General features: G+C 37.7%; 1 protein-coding gene and 1 long non-coding RNA gene across 5 annotated transcripts in view; one reads left to right on the top strand and one right to left on the bottom strand.

Moving 5' to 3' along the window:
- LOC118745773 (synaptotagmin-7) overlaps positions 1 to 22,584 on the top strand; it is a 431,457-nt gene that overhangs the window by 250,100 nt on the left and 158,773 nt on the right. For all 4 annotated transcript variants that reach the window (XM_036479437.1, XM_036479439.1, XM_036479440.1 and 1 more), the window contains one exon: positions 12,156 to 12,236. In XM_036479437.1, coding sequence (XP_036335330.1) covers positions 12,156 to 12,236 — 81 coding nt within the window. The remainder of the gene's footprint in view (positions 1 to 12,155; positions 12,237 to 22,584) is intronic.
- The window catches only part of LOC118745775, a 47,055-nt gene that overhangs the window by 1,544 nt on the left and 22,927 nt on the right, over positions 1 to 22,584 (bottom strand). Inside the window, exon 3 of the long non-coding RNA XR_004993707.1 lies at positions 33 to 489. This is a non-coding gene — a long non-coding RNA (uncharacterized LOC118745775). The remainder of the gene's footprint in view (positions 1 to 32; positions 490 to 22,584) is intronic.

Genomic DNA, 22,584 nt, shown 5'->3' with positions numbered 1-22,584 from the left:
GGCACTTCCCATACAAACCGAATATTTCATACCGAATATCTCTGGAAATGTTCATGGTAGAGTACTCGAACTTCGTGTGAAGATATATGAAATTAATCTTATACTCATGGAGAAAAATGGCGTGGCGCCGTACAAACGTATATATAATTCATCTGTAGGTATGTTTGTGAGTGAAATCCTCCTAAATGCTCGCACGGATTTTTGTGTGTTTTTGAGTAACTCTCTGGATAGTGTAGTTTCACAAATTCACCCGCCAATACGAATAATCGCCAAGTTAGAAGAGGTGCCGTGAATTTCCGATTAAATCGACTTGTTACACCATTGAGTGTTTCGAACTCTTGTGTGCTACGATTGGCCCAATGGATGTGATTTTTGCCAGTATTGTTATGCGTTAAAGCTTCATTCGTAGACACCAGCGTTGAGTTGTGCAGGGGTAAATGTCAAATTATCACCGATAAATCAACCGTCAGATCCACAGTGCGCCTTTTACTGTAATAAATTCAAATAAAAAATAAGTTTTTACTTAAACTGCTTTCGTGAAACTTACTTTTAAGGTATTTCTGAAATAAGTCTGTGTATATTGGATTTCTGTAGAACAATTATACGAATCCATTTTAAATTGCCACCAACTATACTCTAAAGTTTCTGGGACAGATTCACTATAGAATCGGATTATTGTTGCCGCCAGGGAGTGAAGAGGAAATGTTCTTCACATTTATTTCGTTGCGAGATTAACCGTTTTATGAAATGCTGCACAATTAGAGAATTTCATGAACTTATTCACGACATTAACGCTTTTGTTAGGTTATTTAAGCGGCAAACGACCACTAAACCATAATCTTAGCCGATGAGCGTGCCAATGGAAATCGTAAACGTGAATTGTTGGTGAAAATGTTGGACCAAAAAGTTCCAATAAAAAAATAATAACTTTGGGCGGGACGAAGTTCGCCGAATCTGCTAGTATTATAATTAGGGACCGTACAGTTACAACTCCTATTACAAAATCACTCTTTAACAATTATTTTTTGACTTTTATTTAAATACTCTTTAAATAACCGTTATTTCGGACTTTTATTTTATAAATCGAAAATACCAATTATTTTTGATTTTTATTTAAATAATCTGCAAATAACAGTTATTTTTGATTTTTAAATTTTATGTCTTAAATAACAGTTATCGAAGACTTTTATTTATAAAAGTCATAAATAAAAATCTGTCACTGATCTTTATTTTTTCAATCATACTTATAAAAGTCATTTGAATAAGTCGTAGTAAACTTTTGTTTTCCAACACCTTAACTGCGAAAATGACTTAATGACTTTTATATGATTGATTTAAAAAATAAACGTCGGTCACTGATTTATATTAATGACTTTTAAAAGTAAAAGTCACTGACTGATTTTTATTGATGACTTTTATAAATAAAACTCTTCAATAACTGTTATCTAAGCCATATAATATAAAAATCAAAAATAATTGTTATTTTGGATTTATGATATAAAAATCAAATATAATTGTTATTTTTTTAAATTTTGCATAAAAATATGCAATTTAAAAAATGCAAATTTATTTTGAAATTTGAGTCTCGGTGCAAAACGAAATCGATTGGTATGTTTCACTTAGTTGTTTAGCTGGTTTCCTTCATAGTGAACTTTTCCATGACAGTTTTCATCAATAACTGTTATGTTCGGTCCCTGATTATAATATTTCCTTTAAACTAATTTTATTGAATTTTTAAAAAGGTGGCAACCCTTGTGAAAAACTTCGATATCATTCAAAACTTTAAAACTAAAGGTTTCGTAACAATATTTCGTTTGACAGCCTTATTTTAACTCTTCAGAGAGCTTGCGTATAATTAATTTAAATTAGACTTTGTAAACAGGTGGCAACCCTTTAAACGATATATTCAAACGACAGAGTTTTTAAGCCTCTTGGCATCCATATTTTAATATAATTTTCAAATAAAAACTCCCTTAATTGAAGTTGAATTTTATTTTTTAAAAGGTGGCAGCCCTCATCGATGAGTGAATAATGATTATATATATCTCCAAACCAAGTTCCAGTAATCTACCAAAAATATTTCCTGAGAAATGCAGTATGACACATTCCGTTTGTATGGGAGGTGCCACGCCCCCTTGTCTAATCGAAATTAAATGTATCCTATATTTTAAGTTGGGCTAAATGACAGGAGTGTACAAAATTTCATGATGATCGGTTGAGTAGTTAAAGCGTGAAACAAACAAACTCACTTTCGGATTTATAATATTAGTAAGGATTTTATATGATTTTAAAATGTTGGCAAACGTCAGAAAAAAATCATGGCCGATGAATTGAGAGAATGAATTCACATTGTAATGTTTTTATCATGGAGGTGGATTTGCAATTTTTTGCTGCTGTGGATTTGATTTTCGTTTGACTTGTATGTACCTATCAATATCCGTTTGAGTCAATGTACGGGTTGTTGGATTAAGTAGGTCAACTTGCTCTACGCTGCGTTGCTTGGCTTGGGCTCCCAGCAAATTTTTGGCAAGCGCTTCTTCTATCATCAATTCTATAACTAATTGACCGCCCATCAAAAAATATTTTCCGATTATCTTATACATTACCAGTCATCGAACAACTTACTTTTGCGTTACATTACAAAAGTGCTTCTGAGTAGGGCACCAAAGAAGCGCGTAATTTGAAAATTCGTCTACTTTTCGCTTTACTCCTTAAAGAGTACAGTTATTTTTTCTATCTGCTTTACACACTTTCGCTTTGTTTTATAAATTTCTGGAAATGTTTATTGACGCGAAGCCAGGCTAAAGTTGAAAATTGTGAATTTAAGTGATTTGATTAATACTAAAAGGTGAAAACTGTTTGCAAAATAAGCAGCATGTATAGTAAAAGGCATTTGAAACGCCTTGTCAGCAAAGAGATAGCTATTTTATATGAAAAACCCCAGGCTAGAAAAAAGCCGAATGAATTTCCAAGAAATGAAATTGAGTGCATTGTCAACGAAGAAGTAGAAGGCGTTCAAGAAAATAAAAACGATAATTTAACAAAAAAACTAAGGCAGTGGTTTTTGGAGTGTAGTCCAACGGTTGCAACGTGCAATTGCTTGTTAAATATTTTGCAATCCGAAAACATTGCAGTGCCGAAGTCGGTTTCGGGATTAGTGCAGTCAAGGATGCCCGCTGTGATTGGAACAGTTACTCCTGGACAATATGTTCATATTGGACTTCGTCATCAGCTTTAAAAGTTTTTAACTACTCTATTAAAGGAGAACATCAATGAGGTGTTTTTAGATATTGGTGTAGATGGACTACCCCTTTATAAAAGCTCAGCAGTAGGGTTATGGCCAATTTTAGGTCACTTATCAAATTTACCATACAGTGAACCCTTCCTTATAGCTTTCTCCAGGACTTTATTATTGAATTAAAAAGTATTTTAGAAAACGGAGGCGTACGGTTTGGAAGTGAATTCGTACAATTATCTATCCGAGCTTTTATTTGTGATGCTCCAGCGCGGTCATTTCTTTGCGGCGTTAAAGGGCATAACGCCCTAAATGGTTGCACAAAATGTATTCAAACTGGTCGAAACATTAGGGGTGTAACTACATTTCAAGTTGAGGTTGCAAGATTACGTACTGACACGGATTTCTATAACCGAAACGATAGATTCTTCCACAATCCATTATATGCTGATCGCAGATCGAACTTGGAAGAGTTAGGAATTGAGATGATTAGCCAGTTCCCCTTAGATGCTATGCATTTAATAGACATGGGAGTAAAGAGAAAAATTATTTCATTCCTTTTAACATCAAAAACAAATCAAAAGTTACGAATGGATGAAAAAAAGCGATGTCTTCTATACTGACATCCTTCATACCTAATGTGACCAACTATTTCATAGTTCAAAGAAGTACAGGTTAGGGGGGGACGGGTTAAGTTAACGCCGCGAGCCGATCATGAAATATCGAATGCGCCTAATTACGATCCCTGAGTGTAGCTAAGTGTTTGCTAAGAAGTGCGAGCAAAATGCTTCCATCTTACCCTCGCGAAGGTTGGACAGTCTAAAAGAAAGTGTGGAGGTGATTCCACTTCATCTTCCTCTTGACATCTCATACAAAAAGATCAGTTGAAATTCCTAGTCTCACCGCATGAATACCAATCGCACAACGGCCTGTCAGAACCCCCATCACTAGCCTTCAGAGGTAACGTGTTTTAAAGTTCCCTATAAAAACATTTTCTGCAGCAGAGAAAGGTCTTCTTTTTCTTTTTTAAGTCACAAAATCGTGTGTTTGCTATCCCCAGGCACCGTGCTCAACATATGTATGTTAAGCGCCAGTGTAGGTGGATTCTTAATGCTCCGCTAATTCCTGCTTTACAAGTGTAGCCTTCTCTAGTGAGTATCACCAGCGAAGGGCTCCTTGAAACAATATAGGCTTATATATGGTTTCCTAGAACTAAGGAATTAATTTGGGCGAGAGAACCCACCTTTCACCGATAGTTCCCCTACAGCAGTATAAGGCAACCGACACCTTTCCTACCCTTTCCTCAATCTTAGGCTTCTACGACAGCCGCCGTTAATCGCCCACCTAGTTACCTGGTTCAGGTAACCTTGAGCCAGATCAAAAAGGGCATATAGAAATCGTTCCTTAAGCAAAAGCTCCACATCATCTACACAGGCGATCACCCGACGGCCCACTTTTTCCAGTTTCTCTAGAAGGTCGTTTACAACCGCAGTCCAGAGCAGGAGAGAGAGAACACCACCTTGTGGAATGCTCCTGTTGACTCTGCACTGAGTGCAGATGCTCCCCCACTCCGCCCCGACGGTTCTGTCAGGAAGTAAGCTTATAACGTTAGTTTCAACCCCCAATTGTTTTGAAATGGATGTACGCCTTAAAGAACTCGTATACGTTATACAATCACTTGAACCCTCAGTTTCAGATCTCATTTGTAGGTAACTGATAACGTGTTTTAAAATATTTAAGATTATATATTTTGCTTAGCTGCACATCCTTCTTTGCACGAAAAACTTGTGCACGTAACCGAAAAAGGCACTTAAGCGAATTTTCTTTACTACTTCAATGAGGAAGGTATCCGAATCCCTATGAAACCAAATATTGGCGGAGCACTTACCATGTAGAAATTACTGCAAGCGAAATTTTTACCGAATGTTATCTAATTATCTATATAACTACATAAATTGATAGCCATTTTCGTTGTTCTGCGAGATGAGCAAAATAAATAAAAGGTTACAAAATTAGGTAATTGTAGGGTCAGTGCAGGTAAACGTAATACTTTCATTGATAATTGATACTAGTCGCACAATTTTTAAGGATGGTATCGCCAATGTGCAGGTATGTTGAGTGCATCTATCGGAGCAGTTTCCTTATAAATGTTAAAAATAATGCTTTTGATGCGCATTTTGGGGTAGGTATCTTAAATGTGCACTTAAGCATAGAGGTAGCAAAGCAAAACATACTGTATAGAGTATAATGTGGATGGAAAAAAACAACAAGAAAAGGCTGCGCAATTTCCCGAAATTCTTGAACATACTATACGGTACATTTTTATATACATTATGTAATGCTACATAAAATAAGGTCTTTTAATACTTAATACTTTTTTCAGAAGCGACAGTGGTGGAAGGAAAAACATTTGACGATTTTTTAAATGACTTGCGGCATGGACTGCGCTGTGTAAAAAATAAACACTTCAAGAAAGTGTGCTTAGAAAATAAGGATAAATGAAATGTACATTCATATGTATATGAAAAAATATGTATTCAATATACGAGTTCTAAAATTTAATTTAATTAATTTCTCATTCTTTCCAAAGCGATTACAAAAGCGCTTTTCAGTAATGCAATTCATCATGCCTTCTAGCCATACATTGCGAACTCGTTACAGCTGGGCTTTTGAGTAATGCGATTATCATCGATTCTATCCACACTTTGGGAACGTGTTACAACAGTGCTTCTCAGTACTGCAAATGGCAAGCGCTTCCGCCTAATGACATGCCTGTGTTAAAATCAGCGGTGGTCTCATGAGGTTGGTAATGTGTTCCTCAACATTCATCGCATTACCACCCCGTTTCTTGGTAAGCAAAGATTTTGCTGGGCTGGTGCCGACATTCCCGCTTGTGCAGGTGTGGGTGAGCTGCTTTGTGAGACCGCAGTCATTGCTGAAGTCGTGGTTGCAGTCATTGTTATGAGAGCTGCGTTCACCGTTATTACTGTGCTTGTTGGTACGCTAAGGCTTTCTGCTCATTGGTCGTCCAATCATAGTTGAGTTCACTTGGAGCAGGTATTTTCTGTTTTTTTTGGTTGATATTTTCGCGAAATATTTACAAAAACCTGCAATTTTTTAAATATAGACTGTGCTGCAACATTTCTAGACGTAATTTTCCAGTAATATCTCTTCTTTTCTTTTCCTGGAATGTATTTTGTGTATGCACACAGAGACTTAATACAATTTCGTCATATTTTATAGTTAAAACGCTCATATTTATTAAATTTTAATGCAATTATCCACTTTTTAATAATTTCCACAGATTTTATGCAAAAAAATACTAATTTTTATACAATTTTAATGCAAATATTAACTTTTTCACTAATTTTCCCCCATAAAATGTAAACAAACAATGCGTGCACAACGATTAGCAAGCGACAGTGCCGTACTTATCCGTTTCTGCATCTTCTACGATTTGCCGATAACTAGCCGATAACGACAAGTGTGCAGATCTCCTTTGAAATGCATGTGCTCGGCTCAAAATTTCAGGGCGAGACGATAACGCAACTATGATTGGACGACAAGTGTGCAGATAGCCTAAGGCTTTGTTGTTGCGTTAGAACAACTTGGTCTACCAGAGACATTAAGCCTGGATTTCATTAGGTCATACTGATTGATTTTTTTTTTATTGATTGATTGATTGTTTATTGAAATCATTTGTACAACATAAGACAAAAACAGTCTTTTAAAAGTACATCTACTGCAAATAAATACATATCAAACATAATTGTAAAATATAATGAACATTTTGTAAATTTAATACTATAGCTAAGTCTAAGTTTTTAAGTATCTATTACCATTATTAATTAATAAAGGCTGAAGGCACATATACTTATAATATGAGAAGATAGTAGGGATAAGAAACGAGTAGAATAGAGGCATAGAGAGAAAAAGAAGACATGCCGCCTTAATTCAATGTCCTGCTATAGCTCACGGAAATAACGGAGAGTTACTGATTTGTAGCTGCCTCTGTTTAGTTGCACTTTCAACGACTCAGGTAGTTCGTTCCAAAGTCGCACAGCGTTGACGAAAAACAGTCTGGATGAGGTCAGTGAGGTATGTTTAGGGACAATAAGGCTGTTATGTCGGCGTGACACTGGTCGTATGAGCTTGTCACAAAGATATTTAGGGGAGTTCCACTCGAGCAACTTGTACACAAACATACAATTTCTTGCAGCAATATCATACTCTCTAATCCCGTAGACATGGCATGTAGCATTATTAAATGCTACCTCAATTTTATGCGATGACACCGAGTCTAGCTTGCTATATACGAGCTCGGAGTAAGTTATCAGTGGAACAATGAGCTGTATGGCCAAATTTCGTTTAATTTCTATTGGGGTAAATGACGCAGATATTTTTAAACTGCGTAAGGTAGCATAAACACTACTTACCACTTTGTTAATATGGTCGGAAGCACTTAACTTAGAGTTAACTACAAATCCTAAATTTTTAACTTCGTCAGTAAACTCCAAAGCACTGGCTCCAATACACAGTCTAGGAATATCTTCGACATTTACAGCATTACTACTTATTGGCAAAACATATGATTTAGGGCATTTAGAAGCAAACAGTTATCACGGGCTCACGTAGAAACAGCAGACAAGTCATAGTTTATTTTAAAACATAAATCTTCTACCAGACCAATACGGCTTGACAAGTACAATTGGATATCGTCGGCGTATGCATGCACATTCACAAAACGACACACAGAAAACACGTCATTAACAAAAAGACTAAACAACAGAGGGCCTAGGATAGATCCTTGTGGAGCACAAGAGGTAACAGCCCTACACTGAGAACAAGCGTTCTCTCCCTTTACTCTTTGAGTTCTTCCTTTTATATAGCTAGTCATAAGTTTCACAGCACTATCAGCAAAGCCATCAAGTCGTCTCAGTTTTTGAAAGAGAAGGTCATGATTTACCATGTCAAAGGCCTTGGAGAAATCTAAAAGGCAAAGAAGGGTTAAGTTTCCTTGGTCAACTTGTACTCTAATATCATCAAGTACTTTTAGCAACTGTGTTGGGGTCTAAAGCCCGACTGCCAGGGTGATAGTAATTCATTTCCCTGAACAAAAGCAGAAATCTGTGTCGCCATCAAGGACTCGCAGACCTAGAGAAGGCAGGCAATATACTTATTGGTCTGTAATCGCATGGATCTATTGCAATTGTTTTTTTTAGCTACAGGTAGAATAATCGCTCTTTTCCATGCAGAAGGAAACGAAGCACTTGTGAAACAAAAGTTTATGATGTGGGTAAGAGTGCTAATAATATATGGCAAGGTAATTTTTATGAATTTTAACGAGATTCCATCTTCTCCTATGGCGTTAGACTTAATTTTCATAATAGCTCTCAGCACATCTAATTCATTTACTCCTTCAAACTGGAACTCTTTTTCGGGACAAGATTGATTCAGAGTAGCATCCGTAAACAGAGGGAAGTCAAAAGCTTTACTGGTATTAACAAAGAAATCGTTTATTATATCGGGATCAATAATACAGTTTGATTTCATTTTCCCATGTACATTAAGTTTTTTAATGTAGCGCCATAGATCTTTGGATGGAGGCAACGGATTTAATTTAGTGTTGAGGTACAAACGCCTCGCCTGTCTAATGATATCAGTAGCTTCATTCCGGGCTACTTTGTATTGGCAAAGAACGTAGATAACAAGAAGGGACAACTCGTTATAATTGCGGCGAAAAGTGCGCAACAGGGGGTTGCCTTCTCTTTTGCCCTAGTGCGTTTTTTGATTGGATGAAAAGAGAAGGCACGCCCCTGTTGCGCACTTTTCGCCATAATTATAACGAGTTGTCCCTTCTTGTTATCTACGTTCTTTGGTATTGGCACCAATTGAAGTCGGTATTATTTCTTCTCCATTTAGCAAGCAGTTTGTTTCGCTTTCTTATTGTAGAGCGAACCTCCTTAGTATACCACTCGCAAGATGAGTTTACAGCACGAACAATACGTAGAGGAACATGAAGATCAAACAACGAAATCAAATTACTATTTAAAAATTCCAGTTTACTATCAACTGTCCGAAGACATCGCACATCATTCCAACACACATTAGACAAATCATAAAACAAAGCACTGGTATTTAAAGAGTTTAGATCACGATCCATAAAAGATACATTAACAGTTGGACGACAAAAAGCCAAATCTACTGAACAGAAAATTAAATCATGATCGGAGATAAATGTTATTTGTTCAAATTTCAAAATATGGGCCAAGTTGGAGGTGATAAAAAGGTCTAGCAGACTAGAGTTAGAATTAATGGCATACCTCGTCGGCATAGTATTATTAACTATCTACTACGTCAAATGTTGTCAAAATAATGAAAACGGGTTGTCATCTGGTGCCATTTGCGTTTGTTGTCATATATCACCACGCATGGTCATGTAAAATGACAGCCAAGTGAAAACGGCCCTCGCCGCTAATGTAGCAGCATTTCACAACATGGTTGCCACTCGCCAACATTTTTTTCTACCAAAATCTCTTAAGAAAAGTTACCAAAAGTTACCAAATCTTCACTACCAAAATCTTCACTTCTTCACTGAGTAAAAAATATAGTGAATAAAACTGCTATATTTCACAACAAATGTGTATATACTTACAGCCCGTTTCTGTGACTTAATAAATTCAATATTTTTATAATATAGGACTCCCAGTTTTAGCACAGAAGTTTAAATCTATTTTCTTGATAAATTATCAAGATTGAAAATGCTATTGACAATTATAATATTTTTTTTTTATTAGAAAATATTTTTCTTACAATTAATTGTTGCATGTGCCGTTTTCCTCATTTTCGTTGTTGCTGTTTCCGACAGGGTAGGAGTATGATGTAATGTGGAGCGATTTTCCATCATCCCTTGTCAAATTTGGTTTGGAGACAAACCGGTTTCGATGTTGTGCCAATTGCAGTGTCACATTTCGTTCGGAATGTGCCGATATTTGCGACTCACGGAATAATGGCACCGGCACACAAAAAAAAAGTTGCGGGTGCTTTTAACCGTCCGTTTGACTCGTACAAAATTTCGAGGAAATTGCGAAAATTGCAAATTTTTTTACTATTTTTTCGCTTTTCCATAATTTAGTGAACGTGTCAAACGGACCTCAGATTTGAATTCAGTGGGTCGAAATACATGTCGGTAGGTGGGTCTAGTAAAAAGCACGCGACATTTTTTTTTTGTGCCGGAATAATCAAAACGATTTATGGGCGTTACCGAAAATTCCCAGATGGCCACTATTAAAATGTGAGATGGTAGAACTCAAAATTTATCGCAAAATATCGAAAGTTGTTTTAGAAGTGCAGCCCTTGGTGCTGCCACTGGAATTGAAATATTTCCAGTATTCGAATATAAGATGACTCTAATTTTATCGAAGTAATTTTGTAGAAGTGTCAGTAGTGCTGCCACTGAAACTCGAAGGGCTTTTATAATTACGCACATGCAAAACATAATTCATTTCTTTCTAGTAATGCAAATAGATATTTAGTTGCAAAAGTTACCAAAATGAAATAAAAGTTACCATGTTACCAAACCGTTTAAAAGTTACCACTTTTGGTAGAAAGTTACCAATTCTGGCAACCATATTTCACAATCAAAATGCATTTGCCAACATGTTGATTTCGTTTGCCATGCGGTCAGCTGATTCTAGCTACAATACCGACCGTTTAGCTACAAAAAAAAAAAACAAAAATGTAGATCGATAGAACTTTTCACGTTGATTTCAACCATATCAAAATTATTTGGGGCAAGTAAAAAACAAAGAAAATATAACAGATTAAACTTCAACTTTCCTATTTTTTATGTGTTTAATATCTCGGAAACCAATTCCAAGGTAATTTGAATTTTTGACTTAAAAATATAAAAAAATCATAAAAATTATGTACATCAACTAAAAGATAAACTAATCATCTTTATTCTGGCATCATTAGTTTTTTAATCGGTTATGTAAATCATAAGATATTGATATTTCAATATATCGAAAAATTTTACTTAACCTCCTACATCTTCTTAATTTTTACATGCGCTAAAAAATTTTGGTAAGATTGAAATCAGCATGAAGAGTTCTATCCCGTTACATTTTTGGTTTGTCTATAGCTAAAGGGTCGGTATTCTACACTTTTTGTAAAAATTTAACTTCACATTTGACATCAGTAATGAAAACGGAATGTCAATCATTTGACACCGAAATTTGACGACGGTCTTTGACATGCACTGCGGTATCGACATTTGGTCAGTTTTTAAAATGTAATGAAAACGCATTTGACACCAAATGAACAGCTGCCAGATGAAGGCAGTTTTTGATGTCAGTGATTTTGACCTAATGAAAACCAGCCTTTAGTTTTTTAGGTTAATTTTAGTTCTGAAAACTTCTTTAAATATTCGTCTATAATGATGCATTAAAAAATAAATTATATTTTAAACCTAAACAGAGCCGACGTTACATGACGAAGCACTACGACTGGTCTAGCGCCCTAAAACGCTTCATAAATTTATTTTAACAATGCTTTCTATGTAATAAAACCTCATCTTTCGATTACGATGTCTTAAAACAATACTAAAAAGTACAATGATGGTGAAAAATTACAAATAAATTATTTTTGAAATTTCATGGTTAAAATGAAAAACGTTTGGAACATAGCACTATCAGATAGCCCGTACAAAAATCTATTGAAATTAGAATACCCATTTTTGTCTGCTTCCCAGCGAGTCGAAAACTAGCTTGTTTTGCACCACTAAGCGCGCCTGGGATATTTGGCGCAAACGCTCCATATTAGTGTACTTTAATATGTTTATAACTTAAATAATTAAAAATACTTAATTTCCAAATATCGAACTTGCATTAAAGTAAATTCACCTTTTTTTCTCTAACAGGTACTACATTTGCATGTGTTCGATTATGACCGATTCTCACGCGACGATTCCATCGGTGAAGTTTTCCTACCACTATGTCAGGTAATCGGATTTGTTCGCCTTATTATACATTGACTTATTGACTGCAGATACATATCATTGCACCTTTCAGTTATACATATAGAGTACTACATTATTATGTAGTTTACACGATGTAGGGAACAAAGGTGGCGCCGTCAGCGGTACCGCTACTTTGGTTTAGTCAATTTTGACAACTCTCAAGTAAAAGTAAACAACGCTTCAGAAGCTCTGAAATTCACAAAAATTACCGTTTTTTAACATTTTATTTATAAATTTTTATTGCAAATCATATATTTTTACAATCGAAAAATTAAATATTAAAAAAATTACTCCTTGACAGTTTATTTTATCCTCCTATTCGGCTTTGTTTACTTTTTCTTAAGAAAAATTATCGTGGCCAGGACGACGCAATCTTATATTCCATTATTATTGTGTAGTTTTTAGGAATTTCATAAGTAACACAGCACATACATATGTATGTATTATGCCTGAAACTAGCCATACACGACGCACTTGTGTTTACGATCGGTATGCGTTCGATCTTCAGAGGGTAATCATCTGTCACAAACAAGCGGATGACGTAATTGCATTTCTGTAGTTTATATATTACCTTATTTATATCTACGCCAGAAACGCATTAACAAAAACCCGATTTGACTCAGCACACATTTCTTTCAATCTTTTAAACCTCTGTCTGTCTTTATAGCGCACTCCATGAAACCCTATTCTAAAGTAAACAAAATCCGCTGTTTTTATTCGACATTTGTTTGATAATAAGTTTGTCAGAAAATGGGGGCAAACAATAATTGAAATTTATTACATACATATAATATTAATTCAAATAAAAAGCGGGCTGTATTAAGAAAATCATCCCTTTTTGACTGATGCGTTTACACGTGTTTTCTAACCGATGTGAGAAATAAAGAACCGATTTAAAAACAAATGCCAGAAAAAATCACTTTTGAATTTCAAAGCTTATTGAAATTTAATTTTTAATTTTAAAATGAATTTTTAGCAATAAATGACATATATATATGATCAATTGAATTGAAATACTAGAAAACATCTTATAGTCATTTAGTATTTTATTTAAATTTTATTACAATTGTTTCGATATCTCATAGACATCGTCATCAGACAGAGTCAGAATTTCAACTAAAACTAAAAAAAAATGTGATGTGAATGCGTCAAATGGAAGAAAAAAAATTCGTTGACCAATACATACATAAGCACAATACATATGTACATACATAAATACAACACTAGTTTACTTTAAAATCAAGAAGAGTGAATATAGAAGAGAAATGGACCTACGTCGCTATTTACATTGTTTTTCCTGTGTAAATAAATGGGCATAGATTCCAAAATGTTTAGGCAGTTGCGATTTAATTCAGAGGCGATTAATTTAAAATTATTTTTATTGCTTTTATGCTTTTCCAACAAAATATGTTCTGCCAGGCCACTTTTATATGGTTCGATATTTTTTATACTATTTAAATGTTCTTTTAATCTAATTTTTTAACACCGGCAAGTTTGACCTACATAAACACAATGACAAGAATCACAATTAGCTATATAGACACATGGTTTTTCAATACTAACACATTTATCTTTTGTAGAACACAACAATGATTTTAATTTCGTATTATATAGACACATGGTTTTTCAATACTAACACATTTATCTTTTGCAGAACACAACAATGATTTTAATTTCGTATTACTTTTTGGAGCTAACAAAATATTTTCTTTCTTTAAAACATGAAAAACAACTAAAATTATTGGAATTGTACAACATAGAACAACGGTTTATATCATTTTTCTTTTCAAAAAACGAAGATACAAGACGTTTTGATTTGCGTTTTGAATATTTATCAATTAATCGATCTATGGTTGACGTGGTGTAGCCATTAAGATTTGCGATACGAACGATTGTGTTTCATTCCGCAACGAACTTCTCTGTATTTTTTTTTACAATACGGGCAACTATTTTTTAAATATTTTCATTTTCGATACTTTTTTATAAAAACATGGCTAATTCTATAACAAAAACCCAAAATTCAGAGTTCCAAACCGTGTGCAAAATTAAAGAAAATTCGGCAAAATTTCATTCAAATATTGCACATTTTATTATTTTTTTTTTGTTGAAGGTGTCGCACATTTTTTCCATATAAAAAAATTATAAAACATTATTTTATATGGAGAAAATGAGCGACACCTCCAACAAAAAAAAATTGCTAAAAATCAATGGTAAGTCCTAGCTTCCTCATACTTGCACTTTATTATACTAAAATTGAATGGGCTTTTTTCTAGAGAGCGTAAATAAAAAGTGCAATATTTCAATGATCGTTTGCAGAATTTTCTTTAATTTTGCACAAGGTTTGGAACTTTGATTTTTTGGGTTTTTGTTGTATCGTTAACCATATTTTTATAAAAAATTATCGAAAAATAAAATACTTAAAAAATAGTTGCCCGTATTGTAAAAAATTCGCTGTACCTAAACTTTATTGACTGACTGTACATAGGAAAAACAATGTAAATCGCGACGTAGGTCCACATTTCTCTTCTCTATTCACTCTTCTTGATTTTAAAGTAAACTAGTGTTGTATTTATGTATGTAATATGTAGTGTCGGCCGCTGTGGTGTAATGGTAAGCAGTGCGCGCTTCCACTCCACAATGCCTGGGTTCAAGCCCAAGTCAAAGCAACATCAAAAATATATAGAAAACGGTTTTTTTTCTTAACAGCGGTCGTCCCTCGGCAGGCAATGGCAAACCTCCGAGTGTATTTCTGCCATGAAAAACAGCTTCTCATAAAAATACAATCGCCGTTCGGAGTCGGCGTAAAACTGTAGGTCCCTCCGCTTTGTGTGACAACATCAAGGCGCACGCCACAAATCGGAGGAGAAGCTCGGCCAAACACTAACATATGTGTAAGCGCCAATCTATTATTATATTATTAATATGTATTGTATTTATGTACGTATTGGTCAACGCATTTTCTTTCTTCCATTTGACGCATTCACATAACATTTTTTGTTTTAGTTTTAGTTGAAATTCTGACTCTGTCTGATGATGATGTCTATGAGACATCGAAACAATTGTAATAAAATTTGAATAAATTACTAAATGACTATAAGATTTTTTCTTGTATTTTAATTCAATTGATTATATTTATTGAAATTTGGTCTATGCATCCGTTTTGAATCACTGCGAATTCAGTCAAAGTACTTATGTATGTGTCGATATAAACACATTTTTCAATTTTATTTTTATAATTGTCACTTTTTGTTTTCCAAATGGCAGGTTCTTGTTTAATCAAGGCTTTTACCATGTTCTTCCGCGATATTTACAGAACTAAGATGCAAATTTTTTGGAGTAGCATCGATACATCGATGGTTTCCGATATTTTACAATGTGTTAGGCCGTAGTGAAATTAAGAGAAATTTCATCTTTTTCAATTCCAATCAATGCAGCCTTCTGTATTGTAGTTAGAGAAATGCATGTTTCCAATATTTACTTATACATATCGTCGTTTAAAGTGCAAAACCACGTATTGTGGTTCTGCAAAACCTCGCAATTGACATTTGTGCCAAAAATGAGATTTGGTCACCGGAAGCTCCTGGCATCAATACTCATCCATTCATACCAAAACATTGATATTTAGATAACAAAGGTAGAGATATTTAGAGATAAAAGAGAGCCGTTTTGTAATAACGTAGGTTTCTTCTTCTTATTTGGCGCTGTAACTGCCTAAGCGATTTTGGCCGAGTTCAACAAATTACGCCAGCCGTTTCTATTCTGTGCCAACTGACGCCAATTGGAAATGCCAAGTGAAGCGAAGTCTTTCTCCACTTGGTCTTTCCATCGCAGTATGGGCTTTCCTCTTCATTTGCTACCGCCCGCGGGTTCCGAGTTGAATACTTTCAGAGTTGGAGCGTCGGAGCCCATTCGAATGACATGACCAAGCCAGGGGAGCCGCTGTATTTTGATTCGCTGCTCTATGTCTATGACATTATAAAGCTCATACAGCTCATCATTCCATCATCTGCGGTACTCGCCATCGCCAGCGCGTAAAGGCCCGTAAATCTTCCGAAAAATCTCCATTCTTCTGCGCCATATACCAACACATATACCAACAATGATGAGGGACTTATAGAGTAGAGTGTGGTTTTCGTGCGTCGAGAGTGGACTTTACTCCTTAATTGCCAACTCAGTCCAAAGTAGCACTTGTTGACAAGAGGGATTCTGGGTTGAATTTCGATGCTGACATTATTATCGTTGTTAATGCTGGTTCCCAAATAAACGAAGTTCTATAATTTCGCGAAATTATAAATATCAACAGTGAGGTGGGTACCAAGGTGAGAATGCGCTGGCTGTTTGCTTGATGGCAGGAGATAATTGGTTTTGTCATCGTTTAGCACCAGACTCATTCGCTTTGCTTCCTTATCCCACTTTGAAAAGGCAGAACAGACTTTGTGGTTCTTTCTACCGATGATGTCGATGTCATCGGCGTACGCTCCTGTAAAAAAAAATTTCTGGGCGGTTAAGTTCTGCAGCTGTTATTGTCTTCTCCAGCATCAAATTAAAGAAATCACATGAAAGGGAGTCGACCTGTCTGAAACCCGGTGCTGGTCGTATTTCTCCACGTCATTTTACACAGCCGTATCAGTTACGAGGGGATGCCAAACTCAGACATCGCGGCATATAGGCAACTCCTTTTAGTGCTATCAAAAGCGGCTTTGAATTCGACAAATAGGTGGTGAGTGTCGACCCTTTTCTCGCGCGTCTTTACCACTATTTGGCGTATTGTGAATACCTGGTCCAAGGTGGATTTGTCAGTTCTAAAGCCGCACTGATAAAGCCTTAACAGTTCGTTCACGACGGGCTTCAGTCTTTCACACAATACGCTCGATAAGACTTTAAAACCTATGCTTAGTAGGCTGATCCCGCGGTAGTTGGCGCGAATGGCGGGGTCGTCTTTTTTTGTGGGTTGGGCAGAGCAAACTTAAATTCCAGCCGTCGGGCATGCGTTCATCTGACCATATTCTGCATAGGAGTTGATGCATGCACCTTATCAGCTCCTCGAGCCGTACTTGAATAACTCAGCTGGCAGGCTGTTAGTGCCAGCAACTTTGTTGTTTTTCACGCGCGCTATTGCTAATGGTACCTCGTCATAGTCAGGTGGTGGAACATCAGTCGCTATGTCGCCATTTTTGATATAACAAGAGTTCAACCTGGACTTAAAACCTTCCGTAAGTCGCCTAACTCTCTGACAAATTTTTTTTGGGCGTTTTTCTTGTCGGCCAGAATTTCAACCTCTTCATGCTAACGTATTTCGACCTCTCTCCTTTTATTGCGCTTTGCGAAAAAATGATTCGCAATCCGAGTTTTTTATGGTCAATTACACCTGAAATTTCAGATTTTAACAGTTTGTAATGTATTTTTAGTCGTCGTCATTCATATAAGAGAAACGTACCTAACGGAGGTCCTCAACCTGTCTATGGCCACTCTCGTCATTCCAGACATCTGGAAAATGGGGAGAGTGGTCCCACTGCTCAAACCGGGGAAACCAGCCAACAAGGGAGAGTCTTATCGCCCGATAACTCTCCTTTCCCCGCTAGCGAAGACACTCGAGGCCCTGCTGCTCCCGTACTTCACGAAACACCTGGCGAAGCATAAACATGGGTTCCGTAAAGTGCATAGTACAGCAACAGCACTTAACGCCATAAACACTCGGATAACTCGTGGCCTAAACCGAAACCGCCCCTGTGAGAGAACTATTCTAGTAGCGTTGGACCTGTCCAAGGCGTTCGACACTGTCAGTCATTCAACGCTAGTAGAAGATATAAAGGCCTCCTCACTCCCACACGGACTCAAACGGTGGTCGGCGAATTACCTGAGTGGTCGACACTCGCCAGTCATTTTCAGAGACAAAACTAGCAAGCCACGTAAAATTAAACAGGGGGTACCACAGGGTGGTGTCCTGTCCCCGATACTGTTTAATTATTACATCTCAAAGCTTCCTCAGCCACCAGAGGGTGTTAATATAGTCTCCTATGCTGACGATTGTTCGATCATGGCGTCTGGGAATGGAATTGATGACTTGAGCTCGAAAGCAAAAGGTTACCTCGCCGAGCTTTCTCACTTCTTCACTGCAAGGAGCCTTGCCCTATCCCCTGCGAAATCCTCGGCAACCCTTTTCACCACCTAGACGAAGGAGGTCAGACTGCAACTGGGTATTAACGTCGATGGCGTAACAATACCGACGGTGAATAACCCGAAAATCCTCGGAGTTACCTTCGACAGTCTGCTCTCCTTCTCGGCGCATACAACCACCATTGTCAACAAAGTACACAGCCGCAACAATGTCCTCAAGTCGCTCGCCGGCAGCACTTGGGGCAAAGATAAAGAAGCGATGTTGGCAACATACAAGGCAATTGGCCGGCCGGTTCTAAACTACGCAGCGCCCGTATGGTCGCCGGGGACTAGCAGGACGCAGTGGATGAAGCTACAGACCTGCCAAAACACGGCTTTACGAACTGCGACAGGATGCCTCCTGATGACGCCCCAACACCACCTACAGGACGAAGCCCAGATGCTCCCATTAAAGGAGCATAACATAATGCTCTGCAAGCAGTTCCTTGCAGGGAGCCACAGACGTGGCCATCCCAGCGGACAGCTGCTCGCGGAAGAGCCCTCGCCACGGCACGTCAGGAGGCATCTTACGAACTGACGGACGAAGACCAGAGGTTCATCAAACAACCTCTGGACCCGTCAACCTACCGACAGGCCCTGAGCGGCATTCACAGGGAATCAGTCTCAAGTTATGTAGACTCCCGCCCTGTGTATGCCGTTCTAGGCACACAACCACCGGACGTGGACGGGACAAAACTTTGTCTGCCTCGGGGGACCCGCACTACAATAGCCCAACTTCGGTCTGGCTATTGCAGCAGGCTGAACTCCTACTTGAGCAGAATCAACGAGGTTGTGCCCAACCAATGCCCGGCATGTGGAGAGTCGCCACATGAATCCCGGCACCTCTTCACATGCCCTGAGAACCCCACTCAGCTAACGCCCCTGTCCCTATGGACATCCCCTGTGGAAGTCGCACACTTCCTGGGCCTCCCCCTAGCTTAAACTGACGACAACGTTGATGGATGAACCGCCCCGAACGGGGCTTAGTAGCCGCTACAACAACAATAACGCAAGAGCCGGGATTGAGTATATCCGCGCAACTGTAACTGAAAACCCAGCACAACGACAATACCCCATTGCATCCCAAGATAGGTTTCTCTCTCCTGTAAAATTTGGGCGGCCTCATATACGAGGTTTACTTACTTTAAAGTTTAAAGGTATACAAAAATATATACCCTCGTTAGGTCGCCGGATACCAAATTTACAAGGCCTGATTTTGTTGAAATTGTAGAAGCCCGCATAATGAGGATTTTCTATCACAGAGCAATATATTTTTCTCAGACAGGTGGTCGGTCCTTTTTTAATCGTTAGGTTAGCATTCTCAAAAGGAAGCCTGCGTATTTAATACTAAATTCGATGTTTAAAACATCGCGGAAACTGACATCGATGTATCGGCAATTTACCGATATAATAAAATTGTGCACATCGATGGAAAACATAGAATTTTGTACCGATATTATCGATGTTAAAAAAAACATCGATGCATGGTTTGCATCCCTATACACAACGCCATACACGATAAATTTATGTGCAACTTAAGGTACGACCGCACTAGGCGACGCTACACGACACTACACAGCGGGGCAAAATATTATTTGCATGAATTCTTATGGAGCATACCGCACTACGCTGCAGCGGAGCTACGCGACGCGACGCTGCGCGGCAAAGTTGACCAACTAGGCAAAAATGACGCGTCGCGCAGTTCCGGTGCCGCATACTGCGGTATACCTAGCGGAACGACATAACATTTCGTACTATATTTTTAACTTAAAGTAATTGGATTTCCAATTGTGAGTGAATAATCACATGCATTTCATTCAAGAAGAAAATTTTATGTAAAAAAAACATAGCATTTGAGGAGAATTCGTCAAGGAAAATAAAAATAAAAGGCATTAACATTACATCAGCGTCACTGGCATCCATCTTGTTAGAAGTGTCGTGCCGCTGCAGTTTCAGTGCGGTATACCAAAAAGTGTAGCGCCGTGTCGCGTAGTGCCGCTGCAGTGTCGCGTCGCTTAGTGCGGTCGTACCTTTAATCTTCCAGCGAAGCGCGGTAGGTTGTTAAAAGTCAGTTCTTATCTTGGCACGGCAGTCAGATCGGAACTAACTTCATTATTTATATTTCCTTTTTATAACATTTAGCTTACCTCTAAATTCTAGGAAGTGTACAGATTAGGTGTTTTTTGATGTGAGCTTAATTCCATATTCCATGCTTAAGTTATAGGAACTATGGAGCTTAGGTGTTACTTGATGTACGCTCCCTATTTGCTAATATATCGATGACATATTTGACACATTTGCCTAAGTGATTAAATTAAGTTGCAATTGTTTACATAACTTAGTATTAAAAATGAACTAATTGCTAACGGGTCATTGCTATATTAGACACATATGCCTAAGTGGCTCACTGAAGTTATAGATGTTTATTTAACGGGTAAGTACTAGGGGTGAATGGTGGCGTTAAATCAAAATCTCTCGCCAACATGGATTCAAATGCATACAAGGCATTTACACGATCGTAACACGAGTGCTTCATATATGACAGTGTGATATACATACTTTTTAGCATCATTTATATAGGTATGTGCATAATAGTCGTGTTTTCTTGGGTTATCTAGCTCAGTATCGCGATCATTTCTCACGGAAACGATCTGGAGCATACTAATATCGGCATTAATTTTATACTACTATCACGATGAAGAAAAAATGATTCAAATTAATTCACTAAATTGGAGAAGAGTATAAGCAAATGAAAAAATACCCATTTAAATAAATATTTAACATACACAGACCTATTCTGCGTTGGTAACACATACATTGTTTCCGGTAAATAAAGTTCCTGCCAATTTTTAAACCGCATTCTACGCACTCTTGTAACCGGTAAATTGTGTTACTATCTCATAAGAAGGAAAAAAAATATTGCCCCGTGATATATACAACACCAGAATCTCTACAAAACTTCCTAGTTGAATTGGCGAATAAATTAAAACGTTACTTCCTCTTCCTCTTTTACCAGCATCGCGGCCCGCGTTGAATATTTTCAGAGCAGGAGCGTTTCTGTCCATCCGAACGACATGGCCAAGCCAGCGGAGCCGCTGAATTTTAATTCGCTGCACTATGTCTATATCGTTGTAAAGCTCAATCAGCTCATCGTTAAATCGTCTGCGATATTCGCCATCACCAACGCGTAAAGGTCCGTAAATCTTTCGCAGAATCTTTCTCTCGAAAACTCCAAGAGCCGCCTCATCAGATGCTTTCATTGTCCATGCTTCCGCGCCATACACCAGCACAGGCATGATGAGTGACTTATAGAGTGTGATCTTTGTAGGACGAGAGAGGACTTTACTTCTCAATTGCCTACTCAGCCCAAAGTAGCACTTGTTGGCAAGAGTGATTCTCCGTTGGATTTCAAGGCTGACATTATTATTGGTGTTAATGCTGGTTCCCAAATAAACGAAGTCGTCTACTTTTTCAAACTTGTAACTGTCAACAGTGACGTGGGTGCCAAGACGCGTATGCTCTGACTGTTTGTGTGCTGACAGGAGATACTTCGTTTTGTCCTCGTTCACCACCAGACCCATTCGCTTTGCTTCTCTATCCAATCCCGAGAAGGCAGAACAGACGTAGCCCTTGTTTTTACCGATAATATCAATGTCGTCGCCATACGCCAGCAATTGTACGCTCTTATAAAGTATTGTGCCTGAGCGGTTCAGTTCTGCGGCTCTTATTATCTTCTCCAACATAAGATTAAAGAAATCACACGAAAGGGAGTCCCCTTGTCTGAAACCTCGTTTGGTATCAAACGGCTCGGAGAGGTTCTTCCCTATTCTGACGGAGCTGGTGGTATTGCTCAACGTCATTTTACACAGCCGTATTAGTTTCGCGGGGATACCAAATTCAGACATCGCGGCATAAAGGCAACTTCTCTTCGTGCTGTCGAAAGCGGCTTTGAAATCGACAAATAGATGGTGTGTGTCGATCCTATTCTCGCGGGTCTTTTCCAAGATTTAGCGTATTGTGAATACCTCGTCTATGGTGGATTTTCCAGGCCTAAAGCCACACTGATAAGGTCCGATCAGCTCGTTGACGGTGGGCTTCAGTCTTTCGCACAATACGCTCGATAAGACCTTGTAACCTATGCTTAGAAGGCTAATTCCGCGGTAGTTGGCGCGTA

This window comes from Rhagoletis pomonella, unplaced genomic scaffold, assembly GCF_013731165.1.
Source record: "Rhagoletis pomonella isolate Grant_MI unplaced genomic scaffold, Rhpom_1.0 Rhpom_scaffold_00009, whole genome shotgun sequence".
In the NCBI taxonomy this organism is placed as follows: Eukaryota; Metazoa; Arthropoda; class Insecta; order Diptera; family Tephritidae; genus Rhagoletis; species Rhagoletis pomonella.
Note: the sequence above shows the minus strand (reverse complement) of the source record. Positions and strands in the feature narration are given on the sequence as shown.